Here is a 16,351-nt window from a genome sequence, read left to right as displayed (position 1 = left end):
TCGATGACCAGAATTTCCGACCGGTCATATTCATTTGTCAACCTGATTGTACCGTGGTTGACTATTTATTATTGAAGCCTTGCAACATGGACATTTTGGATTAGAATTAGTACCTTGAGCTCCTTTCGAAAGCAACAATTTCTGTAGAATTTTAACAGGATTTAGTTGAGTTCCTTCCAAAAAAAAAAAGAAAACTCATTTCAAACTTCTCTGCTGCCAACGAACGAACAGAATGGGCTGGATTCCAACAGAGGGGCCTTTCCCTGCTAGATCAGCACGTCCGGCCCATCCAAGACTAGCCCACTTAACATATCTTATCTATGGCCCAAAGCTCACAAAACCAGAAAAGACCTCGGCCCAATTACCCCATTCCGTCCAACTCCAACTCATCCTGGCCGTCCATTCCCGATCAGAATCCGCTATATACCCTCTCTTCCACCCGCGCCACCCACTCATCCCCTTCCTCCGAAAACCCTAGCTCCACCACCTCCTCCTCCGCCGCCGCCGCCATGAAGCGCAATCCGCGCGTGACGAGCTCCCGGCGCAAGTGCCGGAAGGCGCACTTCACGGCGCCGTCGTCCGTCCGCCGCGTCCTCATGTCCGCCGCGCTCTCCACCGAGCTCCGCCACAAGTACAACGTCCGCTCCATCCCCGTCCGCAAGGACGACGAGGTGCAGGTGGTGAGGGGGAGCTACAAGGGCCGCGAGGGCAAGGTGGTGCAGGTCTACCGCCGCCGGTGGGTGATCCATGTCGAGCGCATCACCAGGGAGAAGGTGAACGGGTCCACCGTCAACGTCGGGATCCACCCATCCAAGGTCGTCGTCACCAAACTCAAGCTCGACAAGGACCGCAAGGCCATCCTCGACCGCAAGGCCAGCGGTCGCGCCGCCGACAAGGCCAAGGGCAAGTTCACCGCCGAGGACGTTGCCGCCGCCGGCGCCGCCGGGGCCTCGCTCCAGGAGATCGATTAGGCTCGGGGAGATATATCCCTTTCCTCTCTGTTCGTACCGTCTCTCCTATTATTATCATCATCTAGTTAATTTTAATGCTACTTGAAATCTGCTACTTTATCCCTGATGAAACTGTTTGTCAACGTGAGTTTTGGAACCTTATGTGGATCTAGTCTGATGCCTTGGATTTTGATAGATCAAGAACTGAACTCATTACATGTTTTATTGCTCATGCTTTAGTGAACGTTCAAATCTGATGCTGAATGGTCTCATTTTTTGTTGTTATCATGCCTCCTGTTGTTGCAATGCGTCACCATTTAGGCAGCTAGAATCGACCAGCTCCAGTTCTTCTATCAGTGAGGACTCATGCTGTTATGGCCAGTAGTTGTAATGCTTCAAGCATCTATGCAGAAATGACCAATTGACCATTCTATTTCTGTTAGTCTTAGAAAAATATTGGGCTTGTGGTTGTGTATGAGGAATATTCTGCTGCTCAGTGCTCATACAAGATTCATGAAAAAGATCACAGAATAATTTTAAGTTTAGTCTTGTTTGATCAGTTGGCTGCATTACATAAGTAATGCTGCTGATGTTTCTTTGGTGTATAAGTTGAAGCATTGAAGTTGTCTTTTCTTCTCTGAATGCATTTGAACCCGATGCACCATTTTCATGTATAATACCTGATTTGTAACTGAAGATGCCAGCTAGAATGGATGGTTCTTCTACTATCTGTAAGGACTCAGGCGACTGATGCTGTTACCGCCGTTAGCTGTAATGTGTCAAGCATATCTATGTAGGATTAGCCACTACATTTCTGTTATAACTAGACAGTAAAATATTAGGCTGTTTTGCTACCGTGGACTGCTAATACAGGGCACATGAATGGTTATGCCGTTGTGTTGTACTAGGGCCCTGTTCAGAGTCACGTAGATTGTAGCTGATGAGGCATTTGGCAGCTGATTCCTCCATGTTCTGGTTTTATTTTCCGAGAGCATCGGTGATGTTACATCCATCTTAACTCATCCTTGCACTATGAGTCAACCGGTGAAGAAACTATTGGGGGAATATTTTGTCTGAGATGCTCTGTTCCCTCCTCAGTTAGATTATTGCGTTGTTTGTGGATTTAAATGTCCCTGGGTTGATTGTGCCACTGAAGATTAACCCGATGACCCAATGTTCTGTTTTCATTTTCTTGAGTCCGAGAGCACCAGTGATGTTACATCCGTACTCATCCTTGCACTATGAGGTTACCAGTGAAGAAAAGCATTGGGGAATATGTAGTCTGAGGTGCTCTCGTTTTCCTTTCTTATGTTTTCCTTCATTTGGGGATTTCTGGCTTTTGCGTTTGGGAAAGCATTGGGGCAGGCCTAGGCATCAAAGTGAATGTGACCCGCACCCTTTGCAAGCTGATGCATGAGTAATGCTTGCTGCTGAATTTTGGTTGTTCAGAATAAAGTTTTTTTTTTGCTAAGTTTCTTTTTTTTTTGAATTTACATGAATCCTGACGCATTGGTTTCAGGTGATTACACCTTTTTGCCATAACCCAAAGGTTAGCAAAACAGAATTATTATGTCTTGCCTGTTATGTTCGTTCTGCAAGTCTCTTTTCGTATATTACAAAAAGGGAAATGCTATAAAAGCAGAGCCTTATTCTGTAACTGCAAGTAACATCGATTCTAGTATTATTTTAGTACGTTTATACCAAAGGCCATTTTCTGTTGCATTGAGTGGTTGCTACTACTAATTATTGTCTTCTTAGTAATCACCAAGTGTGCTGTTGCTTTTATGTGGAAAAAAGATTACATTTTTCTATAAAGACACGATGATAGTGTCTTCAGATCACTTGAAAATGGAAGTGCCATTAAACTCTAGACATGTCTGCAAATCCTTGTACCGTAGATACAAGACTGAATTAGACTATAGTTTCTACTCAATGATTTGTACGAAAAATAACTTTGTAAAGTTGAAAAACCGTATTTTGTTTGCTTTGAGCCAGTATCGATCACTCTTTCGAAGCAATGACAAAGTGTTACGGTGTATTCTTAACATCATTCTGAATTGGTTTACCATGCATCCATTTCTGAACATACCCAAATATTTACGAAAAATCATGAAATTTATTTCTTTGCAGAGTTCAATACTACAGTGCAGCTGATGCGAATATCAACACATCAACTAATCAACACGAACACAAGATTATTACTTCGCACTTTGACGATCATGCAGTGCAGGCGTGCAGCCATGGCCAATGAACAGAACAATTAACACTCATACCCATCATAGCATCAGACTCAAGAGGGCATGATGATTTAAGTCGGTATACGCAGTGCAGCGAGCTACGCGGCCATGGCGACGGCGGCGGCGCGGCCGCCATGTCCGAAGCGCGACACGGCGCAGTCGGCGGCGAACAGGCCGGAGGTGGCGAAGCTGTGGTCGCCCCCCAGCGTGGGCATGGACGCCCTGACGTCGAACTTGTTGACGTAGTCGGAGCGGTACGTCTGACCGACGACGCCGTGCACGTCGCCGGTGAGCGCGTCGAACTTGAACGCCAGGTCGAGGTGGGCGAGGCAGTCGTCGCCGGTGACGCCGTACCGGTGCACCCTCGAGTCCTCGGCGGTGATGGGCACGGCGTTGGCCCTCAACTTGAACCGCCCGTCGAGCGCCACGAGCACGCCGTTCGCCGCCTTGGTGCGCGTCACGGTCAGCGCCGGCACGGCGGCGGAGGTCCAGGTGGCGCCGGCGTCCTCCGGGAGGAGCACCGGCTCGCCGTCGACGATGACCTCGAGGCGGTCGACGTCGTCGTCCCAGGCGGCGGTCTTCCTGGCGCCGACGTAGAGGCGGTGGGCGCCGCCGTCGTCGAAGAGGACGGCAATGGCCTGGATCCAGGTGAAGTCGCGCGACATGCCGTCGGCGCCGCGCTTGCCGATGAAGTGCGCGTTGATGTGGAGGTCGCGGTCGGAGACGACGCAGAAGTCGGCGTCCCTCCGGCCATGGAAGTAGAAGGCGTTGCCGTCGCCGCCGATGAACCTCGGGTCGCCGCACGCCCCCGGCACGTTGCACACTGCACAACAACAGAGAGTATACGTCAGAGACAAGATGGAGGTGCAACCACTGGCGGAGAAATGCTTCGTACTTCCAGTTGGTAACCTCCTGTGTAATCCCGGTTTTTCAACCAGAAATACGAATCTAAGAATCTAAGATATCTTTATCTCTAATTTAAATACTTAGAACTAAAGATTAATCCCGATTGGTAACAATGGTAGCGGCGGCTGCTCACCGCAGACGGGCTTGCAGGCGTCGCAGTCGACGAAGCAGGAGGTGGGACACGTGTCGGGGCACTCCATCATCTTGGCGGAGCAGTAGGGGTAGAGCTTACGGCTCTCCTGGCACTTCACCTTTATCTTCTTCTTCTCCGGCTTCTCTTTCTCCTCCGGCTTACCTTTCCCCGGCGGCGTCTCCCTCTCCTCCGGCTTACCTTTCCCTGGCGTCTCTCCCTTCTCCGGCTTGCCGCCTTTTCCGGCCGGCTTAGGCTTAGGCTGGGCGGCGGCGGCGACGACGACGGCGAGCAGCAGGAACGCCGCCAATGCAACGGCGCTCAGCCTAGGCGCCATCACGACACTGTTAATTACACTCAGATTGTAGCTGCTGCTAATTAAGTAGCTAGTGATGTGTTTAGTTGCTGGTGTGATTGCATGCATGGTTGCGATGGAATTTATAGGCGATCGATGGAGTTGCTTGCTTCCAAGGTTGTACATGTCCACATGCAATATACCATGCTTTCCCAGCACGTGATTAGCTTAATACTCCCTCCATCTATTTTGATAGTCATATTTCTAAATCTGAAAATTCTATTTTTGATAGGCATATTTCAATCCAATAATCTATCTTCTTAATGACTTTCTCGAATTTAATGCATGACTTTCCATTCTTCCACACAAGATTAGCTACATGGGCATCGAGAAATGTAAATATTAATGAATCGCTTGTTTACGAGGAATTACTAGTAGCATGTTTAAATGGGTGATAAGTAGAATTAATTATCCTTGGTCTATGTGTCAAGATAAAATATGACTATGTAATAGCTTTGCATGTATGCTTGCAGCGGCAAAATTATTTTTGCTTATACATGCATGCAACCCTTTCCACTTATTCGAAGTGTCATCGCAGGATTTCCGGGTCAGCTCGATCGATCGATCGATAATTAGGTCAGCTGGTACAACAGCGTTTTTACAGGTCAGGATCGCAGGACATTGTATTGGCTAATTTTGTCGTTGCATGCCTAATTACTAGTTAATTCCACGTTTAGTGTGTAACCAATCCGTCAAGGAAAGATACATGTGCTTTAGCAGCCTAACTATGGAATGAAGCGACCCAACGTGTCAGTCACCGGCTGTGATTAAGTACATTTCCACAAAGTATAAGATCCCGTGGCTAGCTAGCTACTCTTGTATAATATTATCCTACTAATATCGGGCGTAGAAATAAACCAACACTTCTATTGGCAAATTCATGCCCTATCATCACATATTTTTGTTTTAATTATCATTTTTCTACGTTCAGTTATAATAACTGTTCGCAATTTACAGACCATTTCAACCAATGGTCAGAATTTCTTCAAATATATCCAATGAGTTTATTCTAGTCTGTAACAAAACTCGGATTGAAAAAGAATAATTCGCTCAAATTAAGGTCAAACGGATGCATGATCCTCAGATGTTAGCTGTTTGCTTGCGAAGATCGAAAAGGATGCAGGGGATGGAGTAGCGTTGACAATTGCTGTAACTGATCTGTGATGAGCTTGCAGTTGAACTGTATATTTTAGGACTTACTACTAAACATACTACTACTACTACACAAGGATCTTGACCAGTAAAGTAATTTTTAAAGTAATTTTTATTCTCTATGACGTACTGAACATATGTGCGTGAGCCGCATGTCGGCCAGCCCAGAGCAAACTAAAGCCTTAGCTACGCAATGAACATATTAATTTGAGCATTTTTTAAATACTTTCACAAGGTGACGTTCTGAAAGAAGTTTGAGAGGTTACTCAATTAGAGGCCATAGGATTGCAGATCGATGATATAGATAATCCCACACAACTCCCACGTCAAATTCATCCTGTAACTAGGGCTGTGTTTAGATTCAGGGGTAAAAATTATTGCCGTGTCACATTGGATATTTGGACACATATTTAAAGTATTAAATGTAGTCTAATAACAAAACAAATTATAGAATCCGCTTGTAAGCTGTGAGATGAATTTATTAAACCTAATTAATCCATCATTAGCAAATATTTACTGTAGTACCACATTGTCAAAATCATGGAGCAATTAGACTTAAAAGATTCGTCTTGTGATTTACACGCAATCTATGTAATTAGTTTTTATTTTATCTATATTTAATGATTCATGCATGTGTCTAAACATTCGATGTGACAGGGTGAAAAAACTTGCTAGGGAAACTAAACAGGCCCTAGGCTCCAGCAAAAATTTGCCGACCCGAGCCTAACAAAAAGAAACATTCAGGTCCAAAGACAGGCCAACCCTAGGCATATTTCGAGTCGGCCAGTTTTTTTTTCAGGTTTTGAGACAAAATGGAGGACCAGGCCGCCTGTGATGGATTGGTTGGACTGGGCTGGCTTCGAACAAACTCTCTCCGAGATTGCTATTTAGCGCAGCTATGTTTGAGTGCACAATTTCTTTTCTTTAAAAACATACATTTTAAAACTTCAATCTAAAAAACTTGGCAAATTTTGCTACAGTATATCGTCATTTCGTTGTTTTAGCTGTAGGACACCGCACAAACTCAGTTTTGGGGAAAGACACTCTATAACTGTGGCAATTTGCCAGCGGACACCGCGCCTTTTAAAATAATAAATCCGTGCTGACGAGGCGCTAGGGGGCCTAATATTTTACGCGGAGTGACCGAAATGCCCTTGCACTAGGGCCCATCTGTCACCCGGGCCCGGCTGTCAGCTCCTCATCCCCCTCCACGTCATCTTCTTCCTCCGTCGCTCGTCTCACTCTCTCCCCTCTCTCCAATCCTCTCTCTCTCTCTCTCTGCCCGACGACGGCAGCCTGGCCATCTCCTTCCCGACCGTTGAGCTCTCCCTCCCGCGCTCGGCCACCGTCCCGCTCGTCCGCGCCGCCGCACGCTCGTGCTGCTTCTTTCATGTCACCAACCACGACGTCCCGCGAGCACGGCACCGTCGCCTCCGCCGTCGCCGCCGTGCGGGCGTTCCACGAGCAGCCCGTTCCACGCGACCAGATGCCGTTGTTCGTCGGGCTCGGGAAGGGCGACTGCCGCGCGGAGGACATCGTGGAGAAGTATGGCGATCTGTAGAGGAGGTTCGGCGGCCACCTGTGGAAGGTGTACGACGGCGGCAAGTGGGACTGGAGGGAGGCCGTGGGCGCGCTGTCCCGTGCGGAATCGGCCGTGGAGGTGGACGCTGCGAGCCAGAGGCACCGCTTGATCGATCTCCTCAAGATCGTTGAGTCGAGGCTTGGGCGGCACGCGGTGGCGGACGCCGTCCGATCATGGCACGCGGCGGTGGCGGTGCGCCCGGAGCTTCCCTTCACCCGCAACGAGGGCTTCGTCGGGAGGGAGAGCGAGCTGCTCGATCTTGAGGCCGACCTGTTCGGGAAGAGACCGATGCATCTGGTCGAGGTAGAGGTGTTCGGCGGCGAGCCGGCGTTCATGGACGGAAAAGAATGCCATGGGTCCACGAAAATCATGCTTTAGTTGTGTTATTACGTTCCTAATAAGAATAGGATGGCAAAAAAAAAAGGTTGAAATGGCAAAACGTATACGGTCGATGTGCGTGCGTGCTTACAGATCCTCTTGAGCTTCTCCTCGAGCTGAGGGAGATGCTCGCTCTTGGTGACGCGGAAGTAGAAGCCGGGCGCCGGGAATACGGAGCTGGTGCTGGAGTACGCGCACCGGCAGGTGGTCGTGGCGCCACCGCGACGCGGGTGGAGTCGGGCTCGACATCCATCGCAGCGTCGGTCTCGTCCTCCGCCGCCGCGCATCAGACGAAGGAGGGGGGAGAGAGAAAAGATAGAAGAGCTGACTGGACCTAAGGGTATTTTTGACATTTCACGCGATTTCTCTCTCCTCCTCAACCGGAAAATATTATTCTAATCGGCGCGGTGTCCATCGGTAAATTATCACGTTTATGAAGTGTCTTCCCTAAAAGTGAGTTCGGGCAGTGTCTTATGGCTAAAACCACAAAATCGTAGTATCCTGTAGCAAAATTTGTTAAAAAACTTCTATTTGCAAAACCTTCAACTAAAATGAAAGGAAAAAGGAAAGGGCGGAACATGCGTCTTATGAGCTAGAAGTGTAAGATCGTGACACAGACGCGCTAATCAGCAATCCTACCCCACTACACCACCATCCTCACCTAGCAAATGCCAGTGAAGCCCATCATCTTTTAACACCAAATGTATCCTCAAGTATAACCCACCCCATCTCCATCGCTCAATCTCCTTTGTCACCACAGACCATTCTCCTCCTTCAGCTCAAGTCTCCCTCGCGTATCTTCCGCTCATTCGTTGCACATTACTCTTATCGTATGAACATGTGATTGCCATCCCACTTTCAATCTACCAATGCCCCCCAGATCATTCCTGCAACCCATTCATGAACAACACGTCGCTGCTAAAAATTGAATTTTAAAACTAAATTTTAGATTTGATTTTAAGGTATTTCGAACGTAGTTTCTTTTTTTTTATGTTTTTTTAAGTGAACACATAAAAAAATTACCCATAAATTGATTTTTCTAATAACCCATTTGGCATATAATCATCACTTGGGTAACCGATGGTGCTCCTACACACATCCAAAATATAATGCCCATCTTATTTTTGTGGAAAATCTAATTCAGTGAACTTGTCTCAGCAGAAGAAGGTGAATTTTGGAGTCCAGTGATTGTTAGCTGATCCCTTTTGTTTTAGAGGACTCTTGAATCTGAGCTCTTTTCACAATTTCCTTTCTCCCTGTTGCCTGTGCAAAATCTCTGTATTTCGAAGTGTAGATTATAGTCGTAGTAGGAATAAGCCCATATTTATGTACTTTGTGCTCTTATTTGTTCTTTTCAGATTATTTATTAGATTGTCAAAACTAATTATTATCACTATTCCAATTTAATCATCACCTAAAATTATTTAGATTTTCCAAAATGATCATAATCTAATTAGCAAAGGTTTCCCTGTTGCCACTCAGCTTACAGGCCCAAGCCGGCCTGCTTGGCCCATTGGCACCGTCGATCCGACTCAGAGACCCAATCCAACGCAGAAGAGCTCCCTGTCTCTGATGAACTTACATCTCTTGCTTGGATTTGGTGCTTGATATTATTTTAACTAGCATGGTGACTCTGCACGGCTAACATCATTATATTTTCTCTCATATAATAACATATATATTTTTTCAATGTATTATTCAAATATATTAAAATAACAACATAATTTTAAATTTTGTACTAACTTTACAAAACTACTAATGTGTAATATTCATATTGTATTTTATATACGTTTTAGTTATTAGTTATTTTTAATATTAAATTTTAGTTTTTTAAAAATTATATTCCTATATGGACTCTAGACTCGTCTTTCAATATTTCTTTTTTTTAATTCCGAATTTCCATTATCTGTAAATTGTATTTCTATATAGACTCTAGGCTCTTCTTCCAATATTATTTATTTTTAATTCTTAATTTTTATTATTTCTAATTGTATTTCTATGTGAACTCTAAACTCATCTTTCAATATTCATTAATTTTTAATTTCGATTTCACCTATTTCTAAATTGTATTTTTATATTAACTTTAGACTCTTCTACCCATGTTTCTTTTTAATTTCGAATTTTAGTTATTTGTAAATTGTATTTTTATACGAATTCTAAACTCTACTTTTACTTTTAATTTTATTATGTTTATTCCGAATTTTAGTTAGTTTTAAATTTCTATATGGACTCTATACTCTACTTCTAATATTCCTTATTTTTAATTCCGAATCTCTATTATTTCCTAATTGTATTTCTATATGGACTTTATACTCTACTTCTAATATTCCCTATTTTTAATTCCGAATTTCTATTATTTCCTAATTGTATTTCTATATGGACTCTATACTCTACTTCTAATATTCCTTATTTTTAATTCCGAATTTCAGTTATTTCCTAATTGTATTTCTATATGGACTATATACTCTACTTCTAATATTCTTTATTTTTAATTCCGAATTTCAACTATTTCCTAATTGTATTTCTATATGGACTCTAGTCTTCTCTTCTAATATTCCTTATTTTTTAATTCCGAATTTCAGCTGTTTCTAAATTGTACTCCCTCCGTCCTATAATATAAGGGATTTTGAATTTTTGCTTGTAACATTTGACGACTCGTCTTATTCAAAATTTTTTGAAATTATTATTTATTTTATTTGTGACTTACTTTATTATCTACAGTACTTTAAGCATAACTTTTCATTTTTTATATTTGCAAAAAAAAATTTGAATAAGACAGTGGTCAAACGTTACAAGTAAAAACCCAAAATCTCTTATATTGTGGGACGGAGGGAGTATTTCTATATGGACTCTGTTTTTTCTTTTTCTCCGATTAATGTGAGAATTTCTAGGCCATGAGAGCGAAAGTAGAGGCTCATTTTTCTATTCCTTTAACAATATAATAGATTTTTTGAAAAAAGATTTAAACACTGTGCTGACTGCAGGACCTAAAAATATAATAGAGCTTTTACAGTGTACTGGTCTACTGGAGTATTGTATTGTATATAACTATGGTAGTGGTAGCACTTTGGAGTAGTTGAGATGTTAAAAGGCAGAATTGAAGACGATTTACGAATCACAGCTATAGTTGTTAAAAAAAAAGGGGACTATATATAGTAGGCAACTGAGGATAAATATGAACCAAATTAACTTCTTTATTTTTTTTTAAAAAAAAGGGCTCATCGTGTATTTATGTGCAAGTGAAAACGGATTTTCCTCACTCTGCTCTATCAATACTACGAGCCAAAATTTTTACCCTCTTTTACAGAAATATATATACACACACATACAAGTTTCCCTTACCGCACGGTTAAGTGTCGACGGGTTTACCATTGGGGTGAAGTAACGATAAGAGATTAGTAACATAACCAAGTTTTTAAAATTTTAAATTTTTGGTAAATTTTGTTCGATTGTTTCACTGTTTGTGCAGTAACCATGTGGGATTGTGGGCCTGAACAGTAAGAGCATGCAGCCAGTCGTTGAGTCATCACTGTAATACCGTTACACACATTCCAGGCTTCCAGCACGATACTTTTCGACTTCGTGTAGGCTAGGCTACTTGGAATTTTTTTTGGCGCGAACAGAATATATATATAACAGAATAAAACATCTTTTAATTATTCTCCTCAAATTTTAGTTATTCTTCTTCTCCATTTCACGTGTCACATACAGCGACACAAACTCTCTGCTTAAATTCCTCGCGTTCCCTCTCCTCTCGACAAGGCTAGCTAGCACCGCCATTGCCTCTGTTTCTCTCTCGATCGTCGTCTCCATTTGGTGAAGGGAGTGGTAGATTTTGCTGCACTATTGCGTCTTCCTCTTAGACCACGAGAATGGCGGTGGCGACGGCGGCGGCCGGGCTGGATCACGCGGGCTCTTCCAGGCTCGACGCGGAGGTTTCCTCTCCGGTGGCCGGAAGCGGCGGCGGTGGCGGCGGCGAGGATGGGGCGGCGACCAAGCTGCAGAAGATGTACCGGAGCTACCGGACCCGGCGCAAGCTCGCCGACACAGCCGTCGTCGTCGAGGAGCTCTGGTGATGATTAATTAACCGGATTCTTCACCAACCTTCATGTGGAATATCTTTGCTCATCGGTTTAAGTTATTAAGTCGAACTTTGTGCACTTAGTTGTTCTTTTCAGATTATTTATTGGATTATCACCTAAGATTTTTTAGGTTTTTCCAAAATAATCATCATCTAATTAACAAAGTGTTTCTTTTGTTTATTTATGCAAAGAGTAAATGTACATCCTGAAATACTATGTGCGCAACATTTAAAGTGAATTAATTTTTTTTGTTGGACACGAAACAATGGAGTACCTAATTTTAGAATGGTAGATGTTTTGGTGTTCTTGGTTTTCGTGGTCTTCGTTTATGGGATGATCAAATTAAGATGAAGTGAATATTTACTCTACGCTTTGAATAATGCATTTTATATTATTTATATTACTTACCTATATTACTTGGACCACTTGTTTTTAGAGTAAAGTGTATAGGCGGTCCTTAAACTTATAGGGATGTGTCATCTAGGTCACTAAACTCTCAAAATGCATATCGAATTTCCGGAACTTGTCATAGTGTGTCATCTAGGTCCCAAATCGCCACAGCTCCTATAGGATCCTACGTGGCACTGATGTGGCATGCCACACGAACAAATTTTACCTTTTCTTTTTTCTTATTTTCTTATCTTTTTCTCCATCTTCTCTTTTGTTTCCTTCTCCTTTCTCTGTGACCCGAATAGAAGAGAGGGGAAAAAATAAGAATGAGAAGAAAACAAAAAAGAAAAAGAAGAAAAAGTTAGGAAAAAAGAAGAAAAGGACACGTCACGTCCATATGGCATGCCACATCAGCGCCACATAGGATCATATAGGGATTGTGTCGATTTGGGACCTAAATGATACACTTTGACAAGTTCTGAGACCTAAATCTGTATTTTGTGAGTTTAGGAACCTAGATGTCACAACCCTACAAATTTAAGGACCGTTTTATGCGTTTTACTCATTGTTTTTAAGTTATCTATTAAGTTTATATATCAAAAATATCTAATTTATCTTAATAATCAAGTAGATAATCGGTGACAACTATTTGCTCAATAATCTGTTTGGAACTTAGCCTCCGGACTTTGAGATTATGGCATGAGCATCCTGCATCCATTCAAAGTTTCAAACTGTTTAATTTGTGTAGAGAAAATAGAAATCTAAAAGTAATCAAATTTTTTAACCGAGAAATTAAGTTTGTGGGTTGGATTGTTTGAAGGTGGCAAGCGCTGGACTACGCGCGGCTGAGCTACAGCACCATCTCCTTCCACGACCCTAACCCGGAGACCGTCGCCTCCCGCTGGAGCCGTGTCAGCATCATTGCTTCCAAGGTCTCCTACTTCCTTCCGTTTCTCAGTTGCTGCTACCTGCAGCCTACCACAAAATTCCACAAGAAAAAAAGAAGGCATTCTTTTGGTTAAGAAAAAAAGGAGGCATTCTTTTGGTTTGTCTGGTCTGCATCTCCTTGATTAATCTTCTGTTTGTGTCGAAATTGCTGTAAAAAATCTGAGCTTTGATGCAGGTGGGTCAGGGTTTATCAAGAGACGCCAAGGCTCGGAAGCTGGCATTCCAGCACTGGATCGAGGCTGTAAGTACAACAGTACAAATCTACTAGTGTTTTTTTTTTACCAGTGTTCTTTACTTGATCAGGTATTAGTGTATTACTAGTACCTTTATGGTTCAGAAATTAATGGTATTTGTTTTATTGTTTTATTATATATATACACGTGAAAAGAGGCTGCTATCAGTTGACTTAATTGGACTTGTAGTTCGTCAGGTGTGAGCATGAATACATCATCGCTCATGAGAAAGCTTCACAGCTTATCATGATGGCGTGATGGAAGCTTCTGCTTCTGCTTTTTTTCGTTCATTATGTGAAACTTTTGATGCACATATGCAATTATGACAGCAATTATCATTCGTTGTATAGATTGACCCACGGCATAGATATGGTCACAATCTGCAGTGCTACTATGATGTCTGGTGCCAAAGCCAGGCCGGCCAGCCTTTTTTCTACTGGTGAGAAGTTGACTGTGATTTGTGTGCTTGCATTTGCAAACTACTCCATGTCATTGGAATAATTAAACTGGTTGGATGTGTCTGACAAAAAGAGATTAATTTGCAAATAGAATGCATTAAGTTCAGTGTTGCACTGAATCACATAAATTTCAGTAAGTGGTTTGATTGTGCAGTGATTTCAGTAATGTTCTTTTTGCAAATGTAGGCTTGATATTGGGGAGGGAAAAGATGTTGACCTTCCTGAGTGTCCAAGAGCTCAGCTGAAGAAGCAATGCATAAAATATCTTGGTCCGGTAAGATCATTTCTATAGTTGCTGCATATATAATCCTTGACAACTGAAACAAACCATTAAATTCAGCAACCTACAAAATTGTAACATGAAAATATTGTTAGTGAGATCTATATTTTTGCTTCCTACCTACAGATGGTTCTAACAATTATATATATCTGATGCATGTTTTGCAGCAAGAGCGTGAGCAATATGAATACATCATTACAAAAGGAAAGATTATCCATAAGTACTCTGAAGAACCCCTTGATACAAGCCAAGGGTCAAAGTGGATTTTTGTTATGAGCACAACGAAGAGACTTTATGCTGGCAAGGTGGTTTAATTTTCTCCGTGCCATAAGGATTTTGTGTTCGTTAGTGCTGATTTACTCATATAAGCTGGTAGCTTAATTAGCATCTCTATAAATATTTACTCATATATATAAGCTGATTTATTCATGCAGAAAGAGAAAGGTGTGTTCCAGCACTCGAGCTTTTTAGCAGGAGGTGCTACCATAGCTGCTGGGAGGTTTACAGCAGAAAATGGAGTTATCAAGGTTCATTATTGTTTGTGCACTGCATTTTACTTTCCTGATATGACAGTTTAGCATGCATATCCTTTTGTGACAAATATTAGACAATGCCTGGATGGATTTTATAAATATTTTCGCGTAAGTGGTTGAAATTTGTATAGTGGATCAAACTGGTCATTTAAATTTACCTATCTTTTATCGTTGCTAAATCAAAATATCTACTTACATTATCGCATTTTCCCAATATAACTCCCACAAGATTCTTCAGATTTTTTTTTCTTTGATCAATTTACTTAGTTACGACTTACAAGGACATCAGAATGGATTATCTAATCTTCTGGTCGCAAGCACATTATAAGAGAACATTTTGATAATTTTCATATGACTTGTTCATGATTCTGTTCCTTGGGTGCATTAATCAGCACTTTTTTCTATCTCTGATGATCTATTCTGATTTCAGTCCATCTGGGCCTATAGTGGTCACTACAAACCAAGTGCAGAGAACCTCAGCAACTTCATGAACTTCCTAGAGGAGAATGGAGTTGATCTCAACAACGTGGTACACCATATTTCAGGCTAAGTATTTATGAAATATATCAAATGCATGGTTTCAATCAATGAGTTCTTATTTGTGTATATATTCAGGTGCGCCCATCCGACGATGATGCTTAGTATGAAGAACCAGTTCCTAATAAAGTTCAGAGCCCTATCACTGCCATCATTGAATCCAATCCTCCACAATTGATTCTCCCACAAAACATGGTACTAGAAAACAAGGCATCTGGGTCATCTTCACAAGTTGAAGGTGCCGAAGGCGACAATGCTGCCACAGAGCAAGCAAAGCCAACCTACCAAAGAACCTTATCAGGTGGGCTACAAAGCCCTAGAGCCACCATCGACGTCCCGCGGAAAGCGATTCTTGAGAGGGTGAAATCCAAGAGGGAATCAAGATCCTATCAGCTTGGCCACAAGTTGTCCCTGAAATGGAGCACTGGGGCTGGTCCAAGGATTGGATGTGTGAAGGACTATCCAATGCAGCTCAGGATGCAGGCACTGGAGATGGTGAACCTCTCACCGAGGGCTTCAGCTCCTTCAATCTCAAGGAGGCTACAGGCAAGCCTATCACTCTCACCCAACTTACCAACACCTCCTGAGTTTACAACAACCCAGATGGCTGCCCCAACTAAGTTAGAACCGGCAACGAGTATCTAATTAACCAGCGTGCACGAGTATCACTATACTTGGTACATCTATACTGGTATCTGAGTGGAAGACACTTAATTGATTCATGTAATTTACTGGTTCATTTCTGGTACTATGTTATGTGGATCCATTTATGATCGAATGTTTTTAATAACTCTTCGCTTGTGCTTTTGTGTGCTGACTGACACTGATGCACGCAGAAACAGCTTCAGCACCAATATTCCCTCTCCACCAATTAGCTAGGCCATTTTGTCTCTAAAAAAAATCAGGCCATTACCTTTTTGCATTTGATGTGATAAGATATTTGATTACGACAATCTGGAGAGCAGAATAATTAGGCGAAAGAGCCAAATGAATGAACTAAATTATATAAACTGTTGCAAAAGTTGTTCCACTCTTATCCTATCCATCAGGGTTTATAATTGGAGCATTTGAGCATTTTTACTGTCCTTGAGGAGGTGCCATGAGGTACGAGGTACCAATCTAATCTAGCCGTTAATTTAGCAGGGGTAAGATCGTAAGATCGGGTTTGAGCCCTGCCGCTAATCACCGCCCTGCTAACCA

The 16,351-nt window shown here is 42.5% G+C and overlaps 3 protein-coding genes and 2 non-coding genes across 5 annotated transcripts; 4 read left to right on the top strand and 1 right to left on the bottom strand.

Moving 5' to 3' along the window:
• The first annotated feature begins 467 nt into the window (after positions 1 to 467).
• On the top strand, positions 468 to 1,207 carry LOC4349791 (large ribosomal subunit protein uL24z). Its single transcript, XM_015762343.3, has one exon. It carries the CDS (start codon positions 510 to 512, stop codon positions 969 to 971), a length of 462 nt encoding a protein of 153 aa, XP_015617829.1. The 5' UTR covers positions 468 to 509; the 3' UTR covers positions 972 to 1,207.
• A 731-nt stretch (positions 1,208 to 1,938) lies between these two features.
• Positions 1,939 to 2,034, top strand: LOC112937252 (small nucleolar RNA snoR26). Its single transcript, XR_003239767.1, has one exon. It is a non-coding gene; the product is annotated as a small nucleolar RNA snoR26 (small nucleolar RNA).
• A 117-nt stretch (positions 2,035 to 2,151) lies between these two features.
• LOC112937253 (small nucleolar RNA snoR26) lies at positions 2,152 to 2,243 on the top strand. The gene has a single exon (XR_003239768.1). It is a non-coding gene; the product is annotated as a small nucleolar RNA snoR26 (small nucleolar RNA).
• An 803-nt stretch (positions 2,244 to 3,046) lies between these two features.
• LOC4349789 (uncharacterized) lies at positions 3,047 to 4,631 on the bottom strand. The gene is made up of 2 exons (XM_015762342.3): positions 4,227 to 4,631; positions 3,047 to 4,010 (listed from the first exon to the last, which is right to left on the bottom strand). The coding sequence occupies exons 1-2, from the start codon at positions 4,558 to 4,560 to the stop codon at positions 3,286 to 3,288; spliced, it is 1,059 nt and encodes a 352-aa protein (XP_015617828.2). The 5' UTR covers positions 4,561 to 4,631; the 3' UTR covers positions 3,047 to 3,285.
• A 6,694-nt stretch (positions 4,632 to 11,325) lies between these two features.
• Positions 11,326 to 15,941, top strand: LOC107275745 (IQ domain-containing protein IQM3-like). Its single transcript, XM_066305700.1, has 9 exons — positions 11,326 to 11,762; positions 12,983 to 13,094; positions 13,286 to 13,351; positions 13,694 to 13,782; positions 13,988 to 14,075; positions 14,249 to 14,386; positions 14,516 to 14,608; positions 15,045 to 15,143; positions 15,230 to 15,941. The coding sequence occupies exons 1-9, from the start codon at positions 11,563 to 11,565 to the stop codon at positions 15,254 to 15,256; spliced, it is 912 nt and encodes a 303-aa protein (XP_066161797.1). The 5' UTR covers positions 11,326 to 11,562; the 3' UTR covers positions 15,257 to 15,941.
• The last annotated feature ends 410 nt before the right edge of the window (positions 15,942 to 16,351 follow it).

The sequence above is a fragment of the Oryza sativa genome, chromosome 11 (genome assembly GCF_034140825.1).
Source record: "Oryza sativa Japonica Group chromosome 11, ASM3414082v1".
In the NCBI taxonomy this organism is placed as follows: Eukaryota; Viridiplantae; Streptophyta; class Magnoliopsida; order Poales; family Poaceae; genus Oryza; species Oryza sativa.
The sequence above is the reverse complement of the archived record's forward strand: the minus strand, read 5'-3'. Positions and strand labels throughout refer to the sequence as shown.

Coding starts and splice junctions, on each gene's coding strand:
- LOC4349789 (XM_015762342.3), bottom strand. CDS start 4,560: ATGGCGCCTAGGCTGAGCGCCGTTGCATTGGCGGCGTTCCTGCTGCTC. Junction 4,011..4,226: donor CGCCTGCAAGCCCGTCTGCG/GTGAGCAGCCGC, acceptor GTTGTTGTGCAG/TGTGCAACGTGCCGGGGGCG.
- LOC107275745 (XM_066305700.1), top strand. CDS start 11,563: ATGGCGGTGGCGACGGCGGCGGCCGGGCTGGATCACGCGGGCTCTTCC. Junction 14,609..15,044: donor CAGAAAATGGAGTTATCAAG/GTTCATTATTGT, acceptor TTCTGATTTCAG/TCCATCTGGGCCTATAGTGG. Junction 15,144..15,229: donor GAGTTGATCTCAACAACGTG/GTACACCATATT, acceptor GTATATATTCAG/GTGCGCCCATCCGACGATGA.
- LOC4349791 (XM_015762343.3), top strand. CDS start 510: ATGAAGCGCAATCCGCGCGTGACGAGCTCCCGGCGCAAGTGCCGGAAG.